The sequence below is a fragment of the Saccoglossus kowalevskii genome, chromosome 3 (genome assembly GCF_978046115.1).
Source record: "Saccoglossus kowalevskii chromosome 3, keSacKowa6.1, whole genome shotgun sequence".
Classification (NCBI taxonomy): Eukaryota; Metazoa; Hemichordata; class Enteropneusta; family Harrimaniidae; genus Saccoglossus; species Saccoglossus kowalevskii.
The window spans coordinates 41,373,637-41,393,375 of NC_140643.1; the positions used below are offsets into that span (position 1 = coordinate 41,373,637).

General features: G+C 39.7%; 1 protein-coding gene across 1 annotated transcript; it reads right to left on the reverse strand.

The window, feature by feature from the left end:
• Nucleotides 1-2,761: 2,761 nt before the first annotated feature.
• On the reverse strand, nt 2,762-19,405 carry LOC100370081 (protein Wnt-16-like). The gene is made up of 4 exons (XM_002738853.3): nt 19,201-19,405; nt 18,782-19,029; nt 17,935-18,209; nt 2,762-4,837 (listed from the first exon to the last, which is right to left on the reverse strand). The coding sequence occupies exons 1-4, from the start codon at nt 19,293-19,295 to the stop codon at nt 4,373-4,375; spliced, it is 1,083 nt and encodes a 360-aa protein (XP_002738899.2). The 5' UTR covers nt 19,296-19,405; the 3' UTR covers nt 2,762-4,372.
• Nucleotides 19,406-19,739: the final 334 nt, after the last annotated feature.

Sequence of the window (19,739 nt, forward strand, 5' to 3'; positions counted from 1 at the left end):
GTATATGGGTGCCGATGCTTATGGGGACGTATTCTGTGGAAATACTTGGTATCTCTGGCTACAATGTACCTTTATGACAGGGTCATTTTATGAAAGTTACTGAAAATCACACAACTCTTTTATTTCCTATTTTATTGTAAACATGTTGAGCATAAGCTGTATTTGCCATTGGTGGTGTGCTGTGATGAATGGAGTATGCAGGGTCAAATACCAGTGTCCAACTTTGGATGGTTGCCATTGGTGGTGTGCTGTGATGAATTGAGTATGTAAGATCAAAGACCAGTGTCTAGCAAGGGATGGTTTCCATTGGTGTTGTTTCTGTCATGAATGGAGTATGCAGGGTCAAATACCAGTGTCCAGCTTTGGATGGTTGCCATTGGTGGTGTGCTGTGATGAATTGAGTATGTGGGATCAAAGACCAGTGTCCAGCAAGGGATGGTTTCCATCGGTGTTGTTTCTTTGATGAATGGAGTATGCAGGGTCAAATACCAGTGTCCAACTAGAGATGGGTACCTTTGGTGGTGCGCTGTGATGAATGGAGTATGTAAGATCAAAGACCAGTGTCTAGCAAGGGATGGTTTCCATTGGTGTTGTTTCTGTGATAAATGGAGTATGTAGGGTCAAATACCAGTGTCCAACTAGCGATGGTTGCCATTGGTGGTGCGCTGTGATGAATGGAGTATGTGGGATCAAAGACCAATGTCCAGCAAAGGATGGTTTCCATTGGTGTTGTTTCTTTGATGAATGGAGTATGCAGGGTCAAATACCAGTGTCCAACTAGAGATGGGTACCTTTGGTGGTGCGCTGTGATGAATGGAGTATGTAAGATCAAAGACCAGTGTCTAGCAAGGGATGGTTTCCATTGGTGTTGTTTCTGTGATAAATGGAGTATGTAGGGTCAAATACCAGTGTCCAACTAGAGATGGGTACCTTTGGTGGTGCGCTGTGATGAATGGAGTATGTAAGATCAAAGACCAGTGTCTAGCAAGGGATGGTTTCCATTGATGTTGTTTCTGTGATAAATGGAGTATGTAGGGTCAAATACCAGTGTCCAACTAGCGATGGTTGCCATTGGTGGTGCGCTGTGATGAATGGAGTATGTAAGATCAAAGACCAGTGTCTAGCAAGGGATGGTTTCTATTGGTGTTGTTTCTGTGATAAATGGAGTATGTAGGGTCAAATACCAGTGTCCAACTAGTGATGGTTGCCATTGGTGGTGCGCTGTGATGAATGGAGTATGTAAGATCAAAGACCAGTGTCTAGCAAGGGATGGTTTCCATTGGTGTTGTTTCTGTGATAAATGGAGTATGTAGGTTCAAATACCAGTGTCCAACTAGAGATGGGTGCCATTGGTGGTGTGATGTGATGGGTGGGGTTTGTTGGTTCAAATACCAGTGTCCAACTAAGGATGGTTGCCATTGGTGGTGTGCTGTAATGGATGGGGTTTGTAGGTTCAAATACCAGTGCCCAACTATAGATGGTTGCCAGTGGTGGTGTGATGTGATGAATTGAGTATGTAGGGTCAAATGCCAGTGTCCAACTAGAGATGGGTGCCATTTACGGTGTGCTGTGATGGATGGGGTCTGTAAGATCAAATATCAGTGTCCAACTAAGGATGGTTGCCATTTACGGTGTGCTGTGATGGATGGGGTTTGTAGGTTCAAATACCAGTGTCCAACTAGAGATGGGTGCCATTGGTGGTGTGATGTGATGGATAGGGTTTGTAGGTTCAAATACCAGTGTCCAACTAAGGATGGTTGCCATTGGTGGTGTGCTGTAATGGATGGGGTTTGTAGGTTCAAATACCAGTGCCCAACTATAGATGGTTGCCATTGGTGGTGTGATGTGATGAATTGAGTATGTAGGGTCAAATGCCAGTGTCCAACTAGAGATGGGTGCCATTGGTGGTGTGATGTGATGGATAGGGTTTGTAGGTTCAAATACCAGTGTCCAACTAAGGATGGTTGCCATTGGTGGTGTGATATGATGGATGGGGTTTGTAAGTTCAAATACCATTGCCCAACTAGAGGTGGTTGCCATTGGTGGTGTGCTGTGATGGATGGGGTTTGTAGGTTCAAATACCAGTATCTAGCTAGGGATGGTTGCCATTGGTGGCATGCTGTGATGGGTGGGGTTTGTGGGATCAATTACCAGTGTCCAACTAGTGATAGTTGCAATTGGTGGTGTGCTGTGATGGGTGGGGTTTGTAGGATCAATTACCAGTGTCCAGCTGGGGATGGTTGCCATTGGTGGTGTGCTGTAATGGACGGGGTTTGTAGGATCAAATACCAGTGTCCAACTAAGGACGGTTGCCAGTGATGGAATGATGTGATGGATTGGGTTTGTAAGAACAATTACCAGTGTCCAACTAAGGATGGTTGCCATTGGTGGTGTGGAGTGATTGGTCGGGTACATGTATACCATGATCACTCTCCAAACAGTAGTTGCTGTTTTTGATGATCATAGAGTAGTGAATGGGGTCCATAGGTTAAACTCCACTCTGGCCATTTTCAATGCAAGTAACACTGCAGTGATTACTGGGCTGTACACGATGAATGATTATAGGGTCATGGCTTTGGTAGTTGTCTACTATGGACTATACAGAATCAGTGGCTTTTCTCGATGTTAGGATCATTGTACCGTCATGTACTTTTAAATTTAGTAGTTGTGCTGGTGACTGTTTACTATGACGGTTGTTTGATATAGAATATGTGTGAGTTTGCATACACGTTTTGAATTTAAAATATTAGATCATCAAATCTTTTTGATAAACAAATAATATTTTATTATCGCCACATAATTGTATATACATAATATATAGCGTTCTGTTAAATGCAAGTCACAATGTTCACTTGAATGTTTGCTATGAATTTGTCGTCTGTTCACATATGGTGGTGCTCAAATGCAGCAGATTTGTCATACGGTTAGTACACGGATTGAAAACAAATATAACTGATTTAATTTCGCCTTGCTTACAATTGTTATTATAAATTATTTGTCATTTTTCTTTCGTGCCAAAGAGCTTCATATGTTTCAATGACGTAGTATTCATGCGATAGCAACTAATGTGACGTCATGGCAAAGAACTTTACAAAACAGTGGCGCCGGCCTCGGGGCGGTCGCCCACCCGAAAAGAAATCAAGCTGAAACCCTTTGTGTCAGCAAAATTTGCCCCTCAAAATGCAAGAAATATCGTTTCAGAGGGTCTATATTTCAGACCTCGCCCCCCATGCAACATTTCGTGTCGCCGCCTCTGATTGATTGACGTAAGAAACGACATAGCACGACTTTCATGAGATAAACTACTTTTATGAAGTGACAAATATTTACATCCATTCTGGCAATATTAACAACATAAACAGTTGACAATGTAACCGGAACCTTTTACATAACATAATAAAGTACGAGAGTAATGGAAATGGTTTATGATGTGGTGTATGGATAACTGATAATATACAACATTCTGTCACTGGATATGTAGATGTATTATGATGACAACGATTGAAAGATATTATGAAATACCATCGTAAGAATGTGTAACTGATACTTGTACGGTAGTATAGATACTATAATATTATCATAAATACACGTGTGCTCACTGGATTGCTTAAAATCTATATCAATACATTAACATGTGTGCAGTGATGAAATATAAAAACAGTTCCATATGTATTTATATGAACTGCCTAACATTAATATAAATGTCTTTGTTGTTTATCTATTACAGTTTTTGTACAAAGCTGTGCGAATCGAAAGTTCTTCTTTGATGAGACAAGCGTATCGATTGATCGACCATTCCCACTTCGCAAATATCTACCCATGCCACGTATACCTTCGTCTTCTAAGGTCAAGGACAGTAAACCCAATGGCGCAACATTCACGCCACAATCGTTCACTTGATCATTCTAACTAAAATAAGTCGATTTTAAGCTTTAAATAATACAAATTTGCAGTTTATGTTTATGCACTAAACTTTATATTATATGAGAACATTTACATTCAACTTTTACTGGCTTTTTAATCACTTGTTGCCAATGAAATTGTTCCTTGTATCTGCCGTGTGTCGTATATGAGCTATTCATGCAATTATACATACACTCATTTTGATAAAGTCGCCTATTATGGATATATCATGTAGTTTAATTAATACAAAGAATGATCCTATTTCTTCTGTTGATTTAGGCGGGGTTAAAATGACCTTTGAATATCATTAATACAGTATATGTTATATATATATAATTATATAATTCTTTAACGATAGACATGATTTTGTGTAAATGAAAAAAACTCTGGAACAATGTCAGCAAATGGGACTCCTATTTCCTGCCCCATTCGTGGTTTCCCTGGCTACAAAGTTTACTATTGTTGACTTTCATTTGCAGGTGTATCTGTCAATCATCGTCTCACACGTGTTACATTTCACATAGCAACACCAAATGAACTTGCAGCCGCATCGTTCAACGTAGCGAACAACCTGTGTGTTATAACCTCGTCCGCAGCATAACAAATCACAACTGTCTGCTAGTAATGAGGTCCTGTTGCACTCCCTACCACTGGTACCAGGGACCCCGTTTAATGTATCCTCCATGCAGTAATTCGGCGACTGGTCCATATAAACCATCTCCGTAGTATTGATAGGAACTTTGCGGTTCTTTCTGTCTTTTCGTCGCAAACGTTTTTTCGCTCGAGGGTGAAGCTCGACAGAAGATTCGTACCTCGTCTTAAGATAGTCGCCAACATTCGGAAAATGAGGCATAGTTTTCCAACAAGATTTCACATTACAAGAACCAGAAACACCGTGGCATCTGCACTGTATGTCCATCTGCTCTTCAATCGCCTGCAATGAAAAAATGCAAAAACAGATTTACTATTTTGCTGACAAGTCACGGAGCAAAAATAATGAATACTTGAAGTTAATTCTTGTCACGTTTGTGTGTCTGTGTATGGGTGGATGCTCTGGTGGGATGTGTTCATAACGCTTCTGTTGATTTGGCGTACTGGGTGGTATACTCAGTATACAACTTGGTCTTAGTGATTAACCACCTAAAGAATATTTAACAACTTTCTCAATTTCAGGCGAACATGCCAAATACATTCTACGATGAAGGAGGTATCACACACAACTTGTGTGCATTATACACCTTGTCTTGTTGACATTTGCGTTGTTTTCTAATTTAATTTCTCGGTCGACGTTCTTGTGCATACCAGACAATGCAATGTAATATGTCACATAGTCACTGATGAATGCTGACAATGTTGCAATGTTTATCTACAATGTGTCTAACATGCCGGAACTGGTTCAACACGGTGATTTTATTGGTCGCCACACCTGCTTGACCATTTTCTCGTCATCTTTTCTGTTTGTCATATAATCCGTAATGCACCATTAATATGTATTTCTATATGTAGCAATGTATGCCAAATGGAACTGAGAAGTGTAACTCAAAAATGTAACTATGTCAAATGCAGCAAAATTACTAAAACGTGCAAGTCAAAAATCTATTTTTTTTCACTGAAAAAAAACATCGTAATGAGTCGGTAAAGCCTGAAGTATTGTCAAATACTTTTAATTGGTCACAATTAATTATGTCGTTTACGCTGAAATGCGAGTCCATGCACTTGGCGTCTTGAAATGACAGGCGCCAGGGAGACTCGCAAATCGTGATTGAAATTTGTCAAGGGTCCCTTTTATCATTTTAAAGTTCAAAAGGTCGCCACTTAGCTCATTGGACAAGGAGTCCTCTGACAATTTTCGCCAAATGCCAAAAGATCAGAATTTATAGTTTCAGTTAGAGGCCTGGAAATTACTGTCCAGCAAAGTCAAATAGTACAGGACTTGTACAACCTTTCTAAAAGAGTCAGTAGATGGCTACAAGAATATCTACGTATATGTATATCATAGTCTGCCAGTATAGCCTAACACAACATTTAATTATAAGTGACATCTTCCCATTGGTTGAGCAAACAAGTTGAATGAAGTTGCAGTTACAATTTCACACCCTTAATTTTATAATATTAGGCAACCAATAATAAAGTGCTTTTCCTAATAAAATGTTTAAAAATTCTACTATTATATGGCCTAACATGTGACAAATATACATTTATCCTGGATATTTTTCGCCGCACAAAAACTTAGAATTTATCCAATTGCTTGGCTGCCCTATAGGTGAACGTCGGTGCCAAATAATTCAGACGACGTACTCATTGAACCGTGTGTAGAGGAAGCAGGGTATTGTCAGTCCGCAAAACGCTTTACTATAGAACCAATATGCACTCTGTGGAAAGTATCACATTGATGTGTGTACCACCCTACAATAAATACTGAGATTTCTGGATATGTTAACTCTGTTATAAAATGAGTCTTTCCTGTATGTATATGTGTGTTACATAAATACCTTTAATGGGGGCTAAGACTTGTAAATGTACAAACCATCAGTCATCCCCTACTCAGACGTGTCACTGTCCACATAAGGATGATTTATTTGATTTGGTGTCAACATGTGCTGGTTTGTTTGTATACCTAGTGTTGTAGCAAACATTGCTACAAACACGCTATATTTGAGATTGGTTTCTACCTATTTAGCATTTTTATCACGACGTTAGTACATTTAGGGCAGATTATTTCAGTTCAGGTGAATTATATCTCAAATTTGTATAATGAATGTCGGAATGAAAGATTAACTGATTGTACGAGTGAATAGAGATATAAATATGAGATTCTTTATGTTAACAAAAAAACGGAGAAAAAACATGTGTGCAACGTCACTGAAACCTATCTGATTGAGAGTTACTCGCTTGCTTTGCAAATATTGTGCTGAGGAACAAGAACGCACCAAAAAGTTATCGATATTCGGCGAATGATGTCACTCTAGTGGAACGTGTTCCGAAGCGGTACATGGTGCAACCCGCGGCTAAAATGGTAAGCAATGTCCCATCTGGATAAACTAGCTTGTGAGGAATTCGACTGTCAAGACAAATGATTGATCGTGCATCCCCACGCTCTGATTTTTCGGCGTAAATTATTAGCTGACACCAGTATAGGATTGAAAACCCACAAACAAAGCATGTTTAGACAGAAAATCATTGTATTTACTTGAGTGCTCTGAAAATACGAAAACCTCTCTCTCTCATCAGGTCTCCGGCGTTACAGTGAAATAATAGTAAGCAATCTTAAAAAGGACACTTAATCGGACGTCTTCTCGTCAATACACAACAAATGAATAGGATTTATTTGAAACGTCCCCCTTTATTTAATAGCTAAGTCCTATAGCAGACCTCCCAGTTTCTATAGCCGCACATCAACGTTGCTAATCTTTGCCGCATGACAGACTCAATCGCACCACTGTAAGGTACTGATGCCATTGTTGTAACACCTTCACATGATTAACCGGAACACAGTTGGTAGGATTTCAGTGTTGAGTCAAAGTGACTACATTAAATATGCCATGGCTGTAAGATGAAAGGAGATCATAGTGTCGATGGAGACACTGGTAGTTCTAGAATATAAGTGGCCTTTCTGAATTATGCCCCTGGGCGAAGATAATTAGTCAATTTGTTTTGTGTGAGTGCGATTCGCGAGTCAACAAAAACAGACCAATCCATAGCAGTTATAGTCATTTTCAATGACAATGCTTGTACAAAATAAACAGACTAAATGCATTTCATAGTTTGGCTACAGTTAAAGTACAATCACTTTGGGCAGCTGTGAAAAGCTAAGAATGTTTGCAGCTCCCGTCATGACTCACATTCCTATTGACCAACATATTGGGGTTGTAATACGTTCATTTTTAATCAATCAATGCGAAACAATGTATAAGTCGATTACATATTATTATAGCTATGGAGTATCTTGTTTTGTAAATGCTAGATATTCATTATAGACTCTCACTTTACATAAACCGTTGTGCACATTAATGAGTAAGTATGCAAAGCCATGTTAACTGATTATTCCGACTCACATGTCAATAGTAGATTATTTGAGGGGTATTTTCCGCTTAACTTTCGTATTTTCGTTTATAAAGTCAGCATAATTAGTGACGATTAATGATTAATTTCATGAGAAATTCTTTCAGGAGAGTATAGTAATAAAAAGTGATACACTGTGGTCATTGAAAATCTACCAATACATATATGCACGTAATGTAGTTACCAGGCAGGCGGTGTAGCGTAAACAGTCTACTTTTAATTTGATTCGAGGCTATCGATGAAATTAGAATTAATTGTAGCGAGTATGATATGGGTGAAAAACTCCATATACTCCAAGTCTCCATATAAAAAACAATAACCGTTATTCAATGTATGAACGTATGAATGTTGCCATTATGTCGTATTCGCAGTTATATTATTGATATTTGTTATAATACTGTATTGTCTTTACTTCACAAACTTCTATTGAAAACGAACATATACAATCAGGCAGTGATGCCATTGCTAAACAGGCAAGCTTATAATTCACATATATGTATGTTTCTCTGTGACTGACCGTTGTCTATCATAACGAATTAAATGCGAAGGGTATTCAAAGACTTGCATATAACAGATGAAAAGAGGTCAACCAAATAGCCATTGACATCCGGGTCTTTAACGCCAGGTGTTCTAGGAGGTCTAATTTCAAATCTCTACCACCGGCATTTCTCTGATCTGTTTTCTTTGGACCATTTTACGCTGTTCTCTTATAATATTGCAGTTTTCATTCCCCTATAAACCCTTGAATGATGCCATGAATGGTTAAGTGCTTCTCTGTTCCTTATAAATAAACAGATGAATGAAAGAACGGTCTGGTCTGTTGTTTGTGTCTGACCCTGTACATGCCAAGGGCTAACAATTGTATGACTTATTAATAAATAGTAAGTCACGTTAGGCGATATTTACTAGAATAGAATAATGTGCGTGTCAGTCAGTTGCTATTTTGTGTTTCTCATTCGTTTTGTGTAAATTCGCTGTAGATTCGTCACGATGTTATAATTCTTTGACATGAAAGAATGTTTCAACTAAAGATGTTAAACATTTTAAAATTTTTGAGAAATTACCCTGGTGACTTGTCGTTAATTGTAATCCATTAAGCAAGTTGTTGCTGCGGATACTGGGAATATATAATTATTCAAAGCTTTCACAATCATAAATAAAGAAATCGTATGGAGCTACCAGGTGGGACTAATTCGCCTAGTTAGTTATGAAGACGGTACACAGCACAAAATGTTTATATGAGAGAACGGTTCGAGTCTGTTAGTGTGACCACGTATTTGATGAGCAGTGTTAGCGTGTCAGAGATCGGTACGAGACTGTATGTGTGAACACGTATTTGATGAGCAGTGTTAGCGTGTCAGAGAACGGTTCGAGTCTGTTAGTGTGACCACGTATTTGATGAGCAGTGTTAGCGTGTCAGAGAACGGTACGAGACTGTATGTGTGAACACGTATTTGATGAGCAGTGTTAGCGTGTCAGAGAACGGTTCGAGTCTGTTAGTGTGACCACGTATTTGATGAGCAGTGTTAGCGTGTCAGAGAACGGTACGAGACTGTTAGTGTGACCACGTATTTGATGAGCAGTGTTAGCGTGTCAGAGAACGGTTCGAGTATGTTAGTGTGAACACGTATTTGATGAGCAATGTTAGCGTGTCAGAGATCGGTTCGGGTCTGTTAGTGTGACCACGTATTTGATGAGCAGTGTTAGCGGTAGGAGATCGGTTCGAGTATGTTAGTGTGAACACGTATTTGATGAGCAGTGTTAGCGTGTCAGAGAACGGTTCGAGTCTGTTAGTGTGACCACGTATTTGATGAGCAGTGTTAGCGTGTCAGAGAAGGGTACGAGACTGTAAGTGTGAACACGTAATTGATGAGCAGTGTTAGCGTGTCATATTTCGGTTCGGGTCTGTATGTGTGAACACGTATTTAATGAGCAGTGTTAGCGAGTCAGAGAACGGTTCGAGTCTGTTAGTGTGAACACGTATTTGATGAGCAGTGTTAGTGGTAGGAGATCGGTTCGGGTCTGTTAGTGTGACCACGTATTTGATGAGCAGTGTTAGCGTGTCAGAGAACGGTTCGAGTATGTTAGTGTGAACTCGTATTTGATGAGCAGTGTTAGCGTGTCAGAAAACGGTTCGAATATGTTCGTGTGACCACGTATTTGATGAGCAGTGTTAGCGTGTCAGAGATCGGTTCGGGTCTGTTAGTGTGAACACGTATTTGATAAGCAGTGTTAGCGTGTCAGAGAACGGTTCGAGTATGTTAGTGTGAACTCGTATTTGATGAGCAGTGTTAGCGTGTCAGAGAACGGTTCGAGTATGTTAGTGTGAACTCGTATTTGATGAGCAGTGTTAGCGTGTCAGAGAACGGTTCGAGTCTGTATGTGTGAACACGTATTTGATGAGCAGTGTTAGCGTGTCAGAGAACGGTTCGAGTAAGTTAGTGTGAACACGTATTTGATGAGCAGTGTTAGCGGTAGGAGATCGGTTCGGGTCTGTTAGTGTGACCACGTATTTGATGAGCAGTGTTAGTGGTAGGAGATCGGTTCGGGTATGTTAGTGTGAACACGTATTTGATGAGCAGTGTTAGCGTGTCATAGATCAGTTCGGGTCTGTTAGTATGAACACGTATTTGATGAGCAGTGTTAGCGTGTCAGAAAACGGTTCGAGTCTGTATGTGTGACCACGTATTTGATGAGCAGTGTTAGCGTGTCAGAGAACGGTTCGAGTATGTTAGTGTGACCACGTATTTGATGAGCAGTGTTAGCGTGTCAGAAAACGGTTCGAGTCTGTTCGTGTGAACACGTATTTGATGAGCAGTGTTAGTGGTAGGAGATCGGTTTGTTTCTGTTAGTGTGAACACCTATTTGATGAGCAGTGTTAGCGTGTCAGAAAACGGTTCGAGTATGTTAGTGTGAACACGTATTTGATGAGCAGTGTTAGCGTGTCAGAGAACGGTTCGAGTCTGTATGTGTGACCACGTATTTGATGAGCAGTGTTAGCGTGTCAGAAAACGGTTCGAGTCTGTATGTGTGACCACGTATTTGATGAGCAGTGTTAGCGTGTCAGAAATCGGTACGAGACTGTATGTGTGAACACGTATTTGATGAGCAGTGTTAGCGTGTCAGAAAACGGTTCGAGTATGTTAGTGTGAACACGTATTTGATGAGCAGTGTTAGCGTCTCAGAAAACGGTTCGAGTCTGTTCGTGTGAACACGTATTTGATGAGCAGTGTTAGTGGTAGGAGATCGGTTCGTTTCTGTTAGTGTGAACACGTATTTGATAAGCAGTGTTAGCGTGTCAGAAAACGGTTCGAGTCTGTTAGTGTGACCACGTATTTGATGAGCAGTGTTAGCGTGTCAGAGAAGGGTACAAGACTGTAAGTGTGAACACGTAATTGATGAGCAGTGTTAGCGTGTCATATATCGGTTCGGGTCTGTATGTGTGAACACGTATTTAATGAGCAGTGTTAGCGAGTCAGAGAACGGTTCGAGTCTGTTAGTGTGAACACGTATTTGATGAGCAGTGTTAGTGGTAGGAGATCGGTTCGGGTCTGTTAGTGTGACCACGTATTTGATGAGCAGTGTTAGCGTGTCAGAGAACGGTTCGAGTATGTTAGTGTGAACTCGTATTTGATGAGCAGTGTTAGCGTGTCAGAAAACGGTTCGAGTATGTTCGTGTGACCCAGGGTTCTCCCCAGAAAAAATGCATAGCGCCGGGGCTAATTTGCATAATAATTTGCATATCATTTACATATCTTTTCTTCATTGATTAACAGAACTTATTTACAATTATGAATATTAGTGAGCTCAGTCACAGGGCAAATATTTTTTTTAATGGAATCAACACATTATGTTTCACAATTTAGAAGAGTTTGAAACATTCTCGAAATACAAATGCTGCAGACTAAAAACAAATACATTATTGTTGCAATTTAATTGTTTTGTAAAACGTTGAAGGAAACGCATTCAAAACGTTAAGCCAGATTTATGTTTACGAATCTCATAATTTTATTCACTCCAAAAACATTCTCCTTCAAAAAATCGATCACGTAATTAATTGACGTATTGTTGTAATTTATTATTCGTACCATCAACTTCTAAAACGTTTACAATTACAGTAATGAGCGAACAAATAAAGCTTCAAAACGATCATCAAAGTTACGACGTGACATAACTTACTTGGCCATGTTATACACCAGTTATAGCAATAATTCCTCAACAAATTTTACTTCTTTTTTTTTGATATGAAATGTAAGTAAAATCCGACTTATTTTTATCGGGAGCGATTATTTTTGATCACTTGATCCTTCGGTAAAAGAAAACAGACCCGCCATGATGTTTGTGAAACATTAGCATGTGTCCTTTGACCCGATGGGTCAAGAATTCCATTAACCAATCAAAATGCCGCATGGTAATGCCGGTAGAACCCGAAGTTTTCCGAATGGTAGTGATCATAAAAATTACATTGCGGAAGTAAAGCGATGTCGTAGCACGATGTGTTGGCATTGATTTCAATTGAAAACTGCATGACAGCTTTCGAAAGAGGTGATTTGCAATTTTTAAAAGGTAAATTAGGTCTTGAAAGAAGAGTTTTTACATGATTCGAAATGATAACAGTTCAAATGTATTTTACCAAATCACGCAATAAACACGTTTTTTTCTTGAGTAGCGTGAACTGATCGTGAACTCCGATTTGACCATGTTATATCGAGATGGAATTGATTTTGAAATAATTTTAGCTTTCAATCTAAAGACTGTCTATCGCAGAAAGTATTTACTTACAAACAAAGAGGTGCTAATTCCACAAATTTGACTAGCCGCTACGTATCGTGCGACTAGGTCTATTGTTTATAAATTATAATCCACGACTGGCAGGATGCGTGTCGGTCGGTACGTAATTATACCAACAATCAGACAATAGTCCTCGTCGGAAGCATTTCCGTGGTGGTCACTAATTTTGAGTAACGGTCGGCGCCGACCGGCGTGGCGAACAAAGCTTTTTCACATCTGATATTGGCATGTCAAATATGAAATCAAGCGCCGAGGTGGGAACACATAGCGCCGAGGTCCCAAGTGAAGCGCCGAGATTCACAGGTATAGCGCCGCGGACCTCGGCGCTAAAAAGCCCTGGGGAGAACCCTGGTGTGACCACGTATTTGATGAGCAGTGTTAGCGTGTCAGAGATCGGTTCGGGTCTGTTAGTGTGAACACGTATTTGATAAGCAGTGTTAGCGTGTCAGAGAACGGTTCGAGTATGTTAGTGTGAACTCGTATTTGATGAGCAGTGTTAGCGTGTCAGAGAACGGTTCGAGTATGTTAGTGTGAACTCGTATTTGATGAGCAGTGTTAGCGTGTCAGAGAACGGTTCGAGTCTGTATGTGTGAACACGTATTTGATGAGCAGTGTTAGCGTGTCAGAGAACGGTTCAAGTAAGTTAGTGTGAACACGTATTTGATGAGCAGTGTTAGCGGTAGGAGATCGGTTCGGGTCTGTTAGTGTGACCACGTATTTGATGAGCAGTGTTAGTGGTAGGAGATCGGTTCGGGTATGTTAGTGTGAACACGTATTTGATGAGCAGTGTTAGCGTGTCATAGATCAGTTCGGGTCTGTTAGTATGAACACGTATTTGATGAGCAGTGTTAGCGTGTCAGAAAACGGTTCGAGTCTGTATGTGTGACCACGTATTTGATGAGCAGTGTTAGCGTGTCAGAGAACGGTTCGAGTATGTTAGTGTGACCACGTATTTGATGAGCAGTGTTAGCGTGTCAGAAAACGGTTCGAGTATGTTAGTGTGAACACGTATTTGATGAGCAGTGTTAGCGTGTCAGAAAACGGTTCGAGTCTGTTCGTGTGAACACGTATTTGATGAGCAGTGTTAGTGGTAGGAGATCGGTTTGTTTCTGTTAGTGTGAACACCTATTTGATGAGCAGTGTTAGCGTGTCAGAAAACGGTTCGAGTATGTTAGTGTGAACACGTATTTGATGAGCAGTGTTAGCGTGTCAGAGAACGGTTCGAGTCTGTATGTGTGACCACGTATTTGATGAGCAGTGTTAGCGTGTCAGAAAACGGTTCGAGTCTGTATGTGTGACCACGTATTTGATGAGCAGTGTTAGCGTGTCAGAAATCGGTACGAGACTGTATGTGTGAACACGTATTTGATGAGCAGTGTTAGCGTGTCAGAAAACGGTTCGAGTATGTTAGTGTGAACACGTATTTGATGAGCAGTGTTAGCGTCTCAGAAAACGGTTCGAGTCTGTTCGTGTGAACACGTATTTGATGAGCAGTGTTAGTGGTAGGAGATCGGTTCGTTTCTGTTAGTGTGAACACGTATTTGATGAGCAGTGTTAGCGTGTCAGAAAACGGTTCGAGTCTGTATGTGTGAACACGTATTTGATGAGCAGTGTTAGCGTGTCAGAGATCGGTTCGGGTCTGTATGTTCACATCATTAGTTTGGTGCACTTGTTGTGTGACTGTTGAGATCGTTCGTATTTTGTTATAATGTGCTATAATCACACTTTACATTTACATGTATATATTCTGCTTGTAATTTTCAAAATTTAAAATTGCGTTTCACGGCTCAGAAAAACTGCTAACTCGTATTCTATGCACATCTTTTCTTGTGTTGATGGTTGTCTTTAAATTACTGTCAGTGCAGTGTACGGGTGTCTTCAGTTTGATGAAGGATGATGATTGTTGAATCGAAAGGGAACGGATCTGAGATAAATCATGAATGGATATCAAGACAATTGTTGAGGGTGTTTTATGGTCCAATATCTCCGTCAGAGATACAATGGCTGTCACTGAAAGTTGGGCAGTATTTTATTATCAACATTGTTCCTATTTAATTGAAATTTGTCCACAATACATCGATTACCAAAACGTGTCACAACTATTTTTGCTCGACATAATCCCCAATTTAAAAGCGCTCAATCGTTCTGGTTTTAGCGTCATGAACTTTATCTACATTGGTGACATATTTAATTTGTGTAGAGACTTAATTTTTTGATCAAATTTTAGGGGAGTGGTCTTTCCCACTCTGTGTAGTGTATCGTCTCATCTCTCGAAGCCTACCATCACTCAATGGGCAGAGTACCTGTACGGCGTCTTTACGACAATATATTGGCAGATGTCTTGTGATTTTGATTTATGGCGTCTCTTTTACCATGCCAGCTGTCCATTAGTTGCCGCACACCGTATAGTTTGGTTTGTTTGTGTGTTCTTCATGTCAACTTTCTAACCCCGTTCCAGCAGTGTTATTATACCAATGCGAAATATGTCAAAAGAAGTGGTTTCCCCAATACAGAGAATGTATCAAAAGTTACATTGTGTCCCCTTTCCACCACTTTGAATCAATTCGCTCCGCTGAAAAGGGTATAACGTTTTATAGTTCGTCTAAAGTTACCAAGTACTTGCTTAAATTAGGTTAGAATGAGGCCATTATTTTTGACGAATGCTCGTTGAATGTAAATCCAAAAAAGTCCCGAAACCTTTGACGGATCGAATTTAAGGCTTAAACTTGAAAAGATGCATTTCCAATTGTAACATTTCTTCACATATTCAGTGCATAGGATTAGTTATTCAAGATAAAACATATTACTATTATTTGATTTTTTCAAGAACAGAAATGCCAAATAACACACACACAAACACCCACCCACAACAGCAATCACGTATCAAGTTGTGATATATGTTTGAAAGTCCGGCATATAATTGAGATAAACTGAAACCGAATCTTTTCTTAGATTTAAAAGTTGAAAGTCTTAAAACCTACATTAACAACACATAAAAGAATACGTGTCTGACTCCGATTCTCATGAAAGGGCACGCGGAGAATATAAAAAAAATCATGAAGAGGCTGAGTTATTTATTTAGCGTGTATATGTATACTGACTTGTTGACCTGTGTGCCGTCACGTCTTTCATGTCGTTGGATGCTATTATGTCAGCTTCACTTGGTGTTAACAATTCTTGATAGTGAAAACCAGTATACACACGATGTAGCTACACATGTAATTATCCCTACTTTGCGTTTCCGATGATTTGAAATATGTTTACGGAGACAATGTACGCACCTCTTTCATCTAACAGTATAAGCTACGTTCAATTACAGTCATTAGCCAACTCTAACACAGTTTCTATAGAGAACTTGGATAACGCGCAGAAAATGTGTTTAAGATTTAGATGGTTTTTTTGTGAAGGATGGCAACTGCTGGTTTTGTGAACTTCAATGAAATAACATGACTTGAAATGTGTCTCGCAAATTACGCCCTTGGTCTATTCAGTCCAATTCTGTTGCATTCAAATTGTTTACAAAGGGGCAAGTGAGTGCTGATTAATGCGATAGTGGGGCACCCAGTGACCGTTGTGTCCCTTGCTTTGTCAACGATCTCTACTCTCCGCTTGTCTCACAATCTTCATTACAAACACAATAGCTGTTTTCGTTCGAAGTAAAAGTAAAAACTTTTCAAGTAGGTAATGGCGTGCCGGGGAGCTCTTCTGCTCCGTCAACTTAGCAAAGAAAAGCTAACAATTTAGAGTTGTTATTTTACGACATTTGTATTTAAAGTTGCCACAGTAGTTGGAATATGTTTTCGGGTGCAATAAAAAGGAATAGTCGAAAGAAATCTCTACAAAAATAAACAAACTGATACTATAAATTTCATCAAATAAGCCATTAATCTGGTGTTGCCGTGTATAATTAATTCACTGTATAGTGTACCGCCAAATACCGCTATGAAACCATACGATTGCAGTTTTAAATACTGCTAAGGTATATTGTCATAGATTAATAAGTACACTCACCGTGTAGCTGGTCTGTCTATAACAAGAAACGATACTAACTTAAAGAGGCCAATAACCTGCAATGTTTTGCGTACGTATTTAATCGCTGTATTTAATTAAACAACGTGTAATACACATGTTATTCAACTGTATACAACCTTCCCCGTTCTCCGTTTACCGACACAAACAGGCTTCATATATCACAATATCACTGCATTCTACAAATCTCCAATAATGTCTAAATCCTCCACTTAAGTTTCCTACTCCCTGTCTTAGTAAACAGTTGACTTTTTTCGTGGGTTTCCTACCGATCACATTATCGCCTACTTAACACGTTAATGGACGCCGAGCAGACATCAATACGGGTGACCTCTAAAAGTAACGTCGACAGTTTTCGAATTACCAATAAATGTTATTCTAGCCGATATCGGACATGTAGGGGTCCCTCTACATATGTTGCACTTAATTAATTGTAATATGATTAATGTAACACACAAACACAAGTGTTAGTTACTTTTTTATGTTTTCAGAATTTATTACTTTATTGTACTTTTCATCAAAACTTCAAATATGAGACACGATAGCGATAAAGACTCTACCCCACTAACTACATTGGGGCACTTATCATTGTAACAATCACAATAAGGCAATCGACTATCGGAAATATAATATTTGCTCTCTTTATTTGCAATGATAGTTTCCGATTATTAGTGAATTAATTTTGTTCTATTTGGATTTAACTGAACTTTTGGCATATGATGGAGGTACCAGCAAATCCACTAAATATATTTAATGAAAACTGGCATTTTAATGTTCGTGAAAATACTAATCATGAGTAATTTTTGTTTTATATCCCGTACATGTCTGATTTAGGAGGGGGCTCAAAACTGCTTGGTAACGTGTTTCATTTCAGTTAACCCCTTTTCACTGACGTAAAATCGAGGGCTGTTCTAAAAAAAATCGAAGGCCACTGGGAAACGTTAAATCACACCACCAGAGCAAACAAGATAAATGTGTCAAAGGACTAGAACGCACGGTACGATACAAGGTCATTATGCCGAATATACGCAGTTTACGCTAGTGTATAACACACAATATTCGAAATCGGTACCCTCGCATGGAATATGTGAACGACAGGGTTATGTTGTTCAGGATTTCTCAACATATGACATTTGATGTTATTCTTACCTTACGTCCAACTTCGTTATTATGCAAGTTCATCAGACTACGAAGCAAATCTCCTTTAAAAGCCTTGTCAGGAGCATCGACAAAAGTCTTACTAAATCCAATAGCATAATGAATGTTGTCGCTGCACCCTCTCCAGTTCCAACCCTCTTCATGTGTCTCTCCGTGTTCCCTATCACATGTACAATCAGTCAAGTTACCGGCACTGCATGCCCTGGTCACAGCGTACACAACACCAGCAGTTGTCACCGAATATATAAACGCCGTCTCTCGGTTACCTGTGTAGAATACACTATGTGTGAGAATGGGAGGTGCGATTTAAGGGTTATTCTTTAGTTTTGTTTCGTTGGTTGTGGTTCACTGGCTTCCCTGTAATGTATGGGAATAATTCTTCATACATTGCCGTCACTTCAGCAGAGTAGCAAACTGATGTGTTTGTTTGAGTTGGCTTCACGCTCTTGATTTATACAGACACGCTCCCCTAACATCTCAAGAAGCTATGCATATATGAATGGTCTTTATTTTGTGGTGCAAATAAAGCCAACATTCTAGTGTCTCGGAATTAAACTTCAAAAATCCGGATATATTAATCTTATTACACATTCCGCCAAACCCACCAAACTGCGTGGACAAGAACGACCGGTGTATATGGTTCTGCCTCATCTGCGGGCCACACCGTCGTTATAGATTAACTCAAAATACTGTAAACAGCCAATTACTCTCTTCACCGTTGTCGAGACTGCATTAAAACGTTACGGCTGTAAACATTGTATTCACAAGGTCTTCTAGAACCACAGGCCAACCTAACAATCTGAAAGGCACTGTCCATAATAATATATCATAAACTCACCTTGCTCTAAGATTTTCCCAAATACACTATCATCATCCGTGGTTGAACAGTTCCATCGCTCTCTTTGGAATTGTTTTTGGCATTCGGTTATTCCAAGGCGAGCTCCTTCGCTCACACTGACGATTGTCTGAGGTTTTTTTATGCATACCGTTTTTTGCGCGGTCACCAGACCAGGAACCACACTACATACCATTTCTTCTGCCTCTTGAGGGGAAGAAACGGTCCCAACAGAGGCTACGCCTAACCACCTGGATAATTAATGACATTACACGTCGATTAAATACAGTTCAGTACTAAACAAGAGTTGCTTTTCACACAGCAGACTAACCATGAAGAAAAAACAACACTTAACGTAAACCCTGGCAGTTCATAATGAAGTAAAGTAGTAAAATGTGTGCCACATATACAGGATTACTTACAACCATGAGGCGAAGGACTTCCCCGTGAGTAAGAAAACCAATATCAATACTTGAATCGGTCCTTTTAAACAAGAACGCTGGATAACTGCTACCATATTGATTGGTGGGTATTGGTATGACCTTCCCAGTGTGGGGAGTCACGCATACGTAGACGATTACTACACAATCACTATATAATATAGTATAGAGTTGGCCCCGACGTGATTCATCAGTAGACTTTAGTAAATCTGGACCACTTTCTTTCCACTTCGATCTTAAGTCCCGCCCCAATGAATAAGTCAAGGGGACGGATCTCTCTCAACAGGTGTCACTCATAAAGACATATGATTGGACCATTTTTGTTTGGACATTCTGCTGAGGCCCAGCCTCTTTCAGGAAGCTGCTTGTTATGGCTTGCCTGGATTACTTAGGGAGCTATTGGACGTATTGACATTTGTATCACCTATTGTTTATCCATTGTATTCTTGTTAGTGAGATCAAATGGAACGGTTCCAAACTCCTGTTTGACGGACAGAAAAAACAACACACTGTTCTCGCCT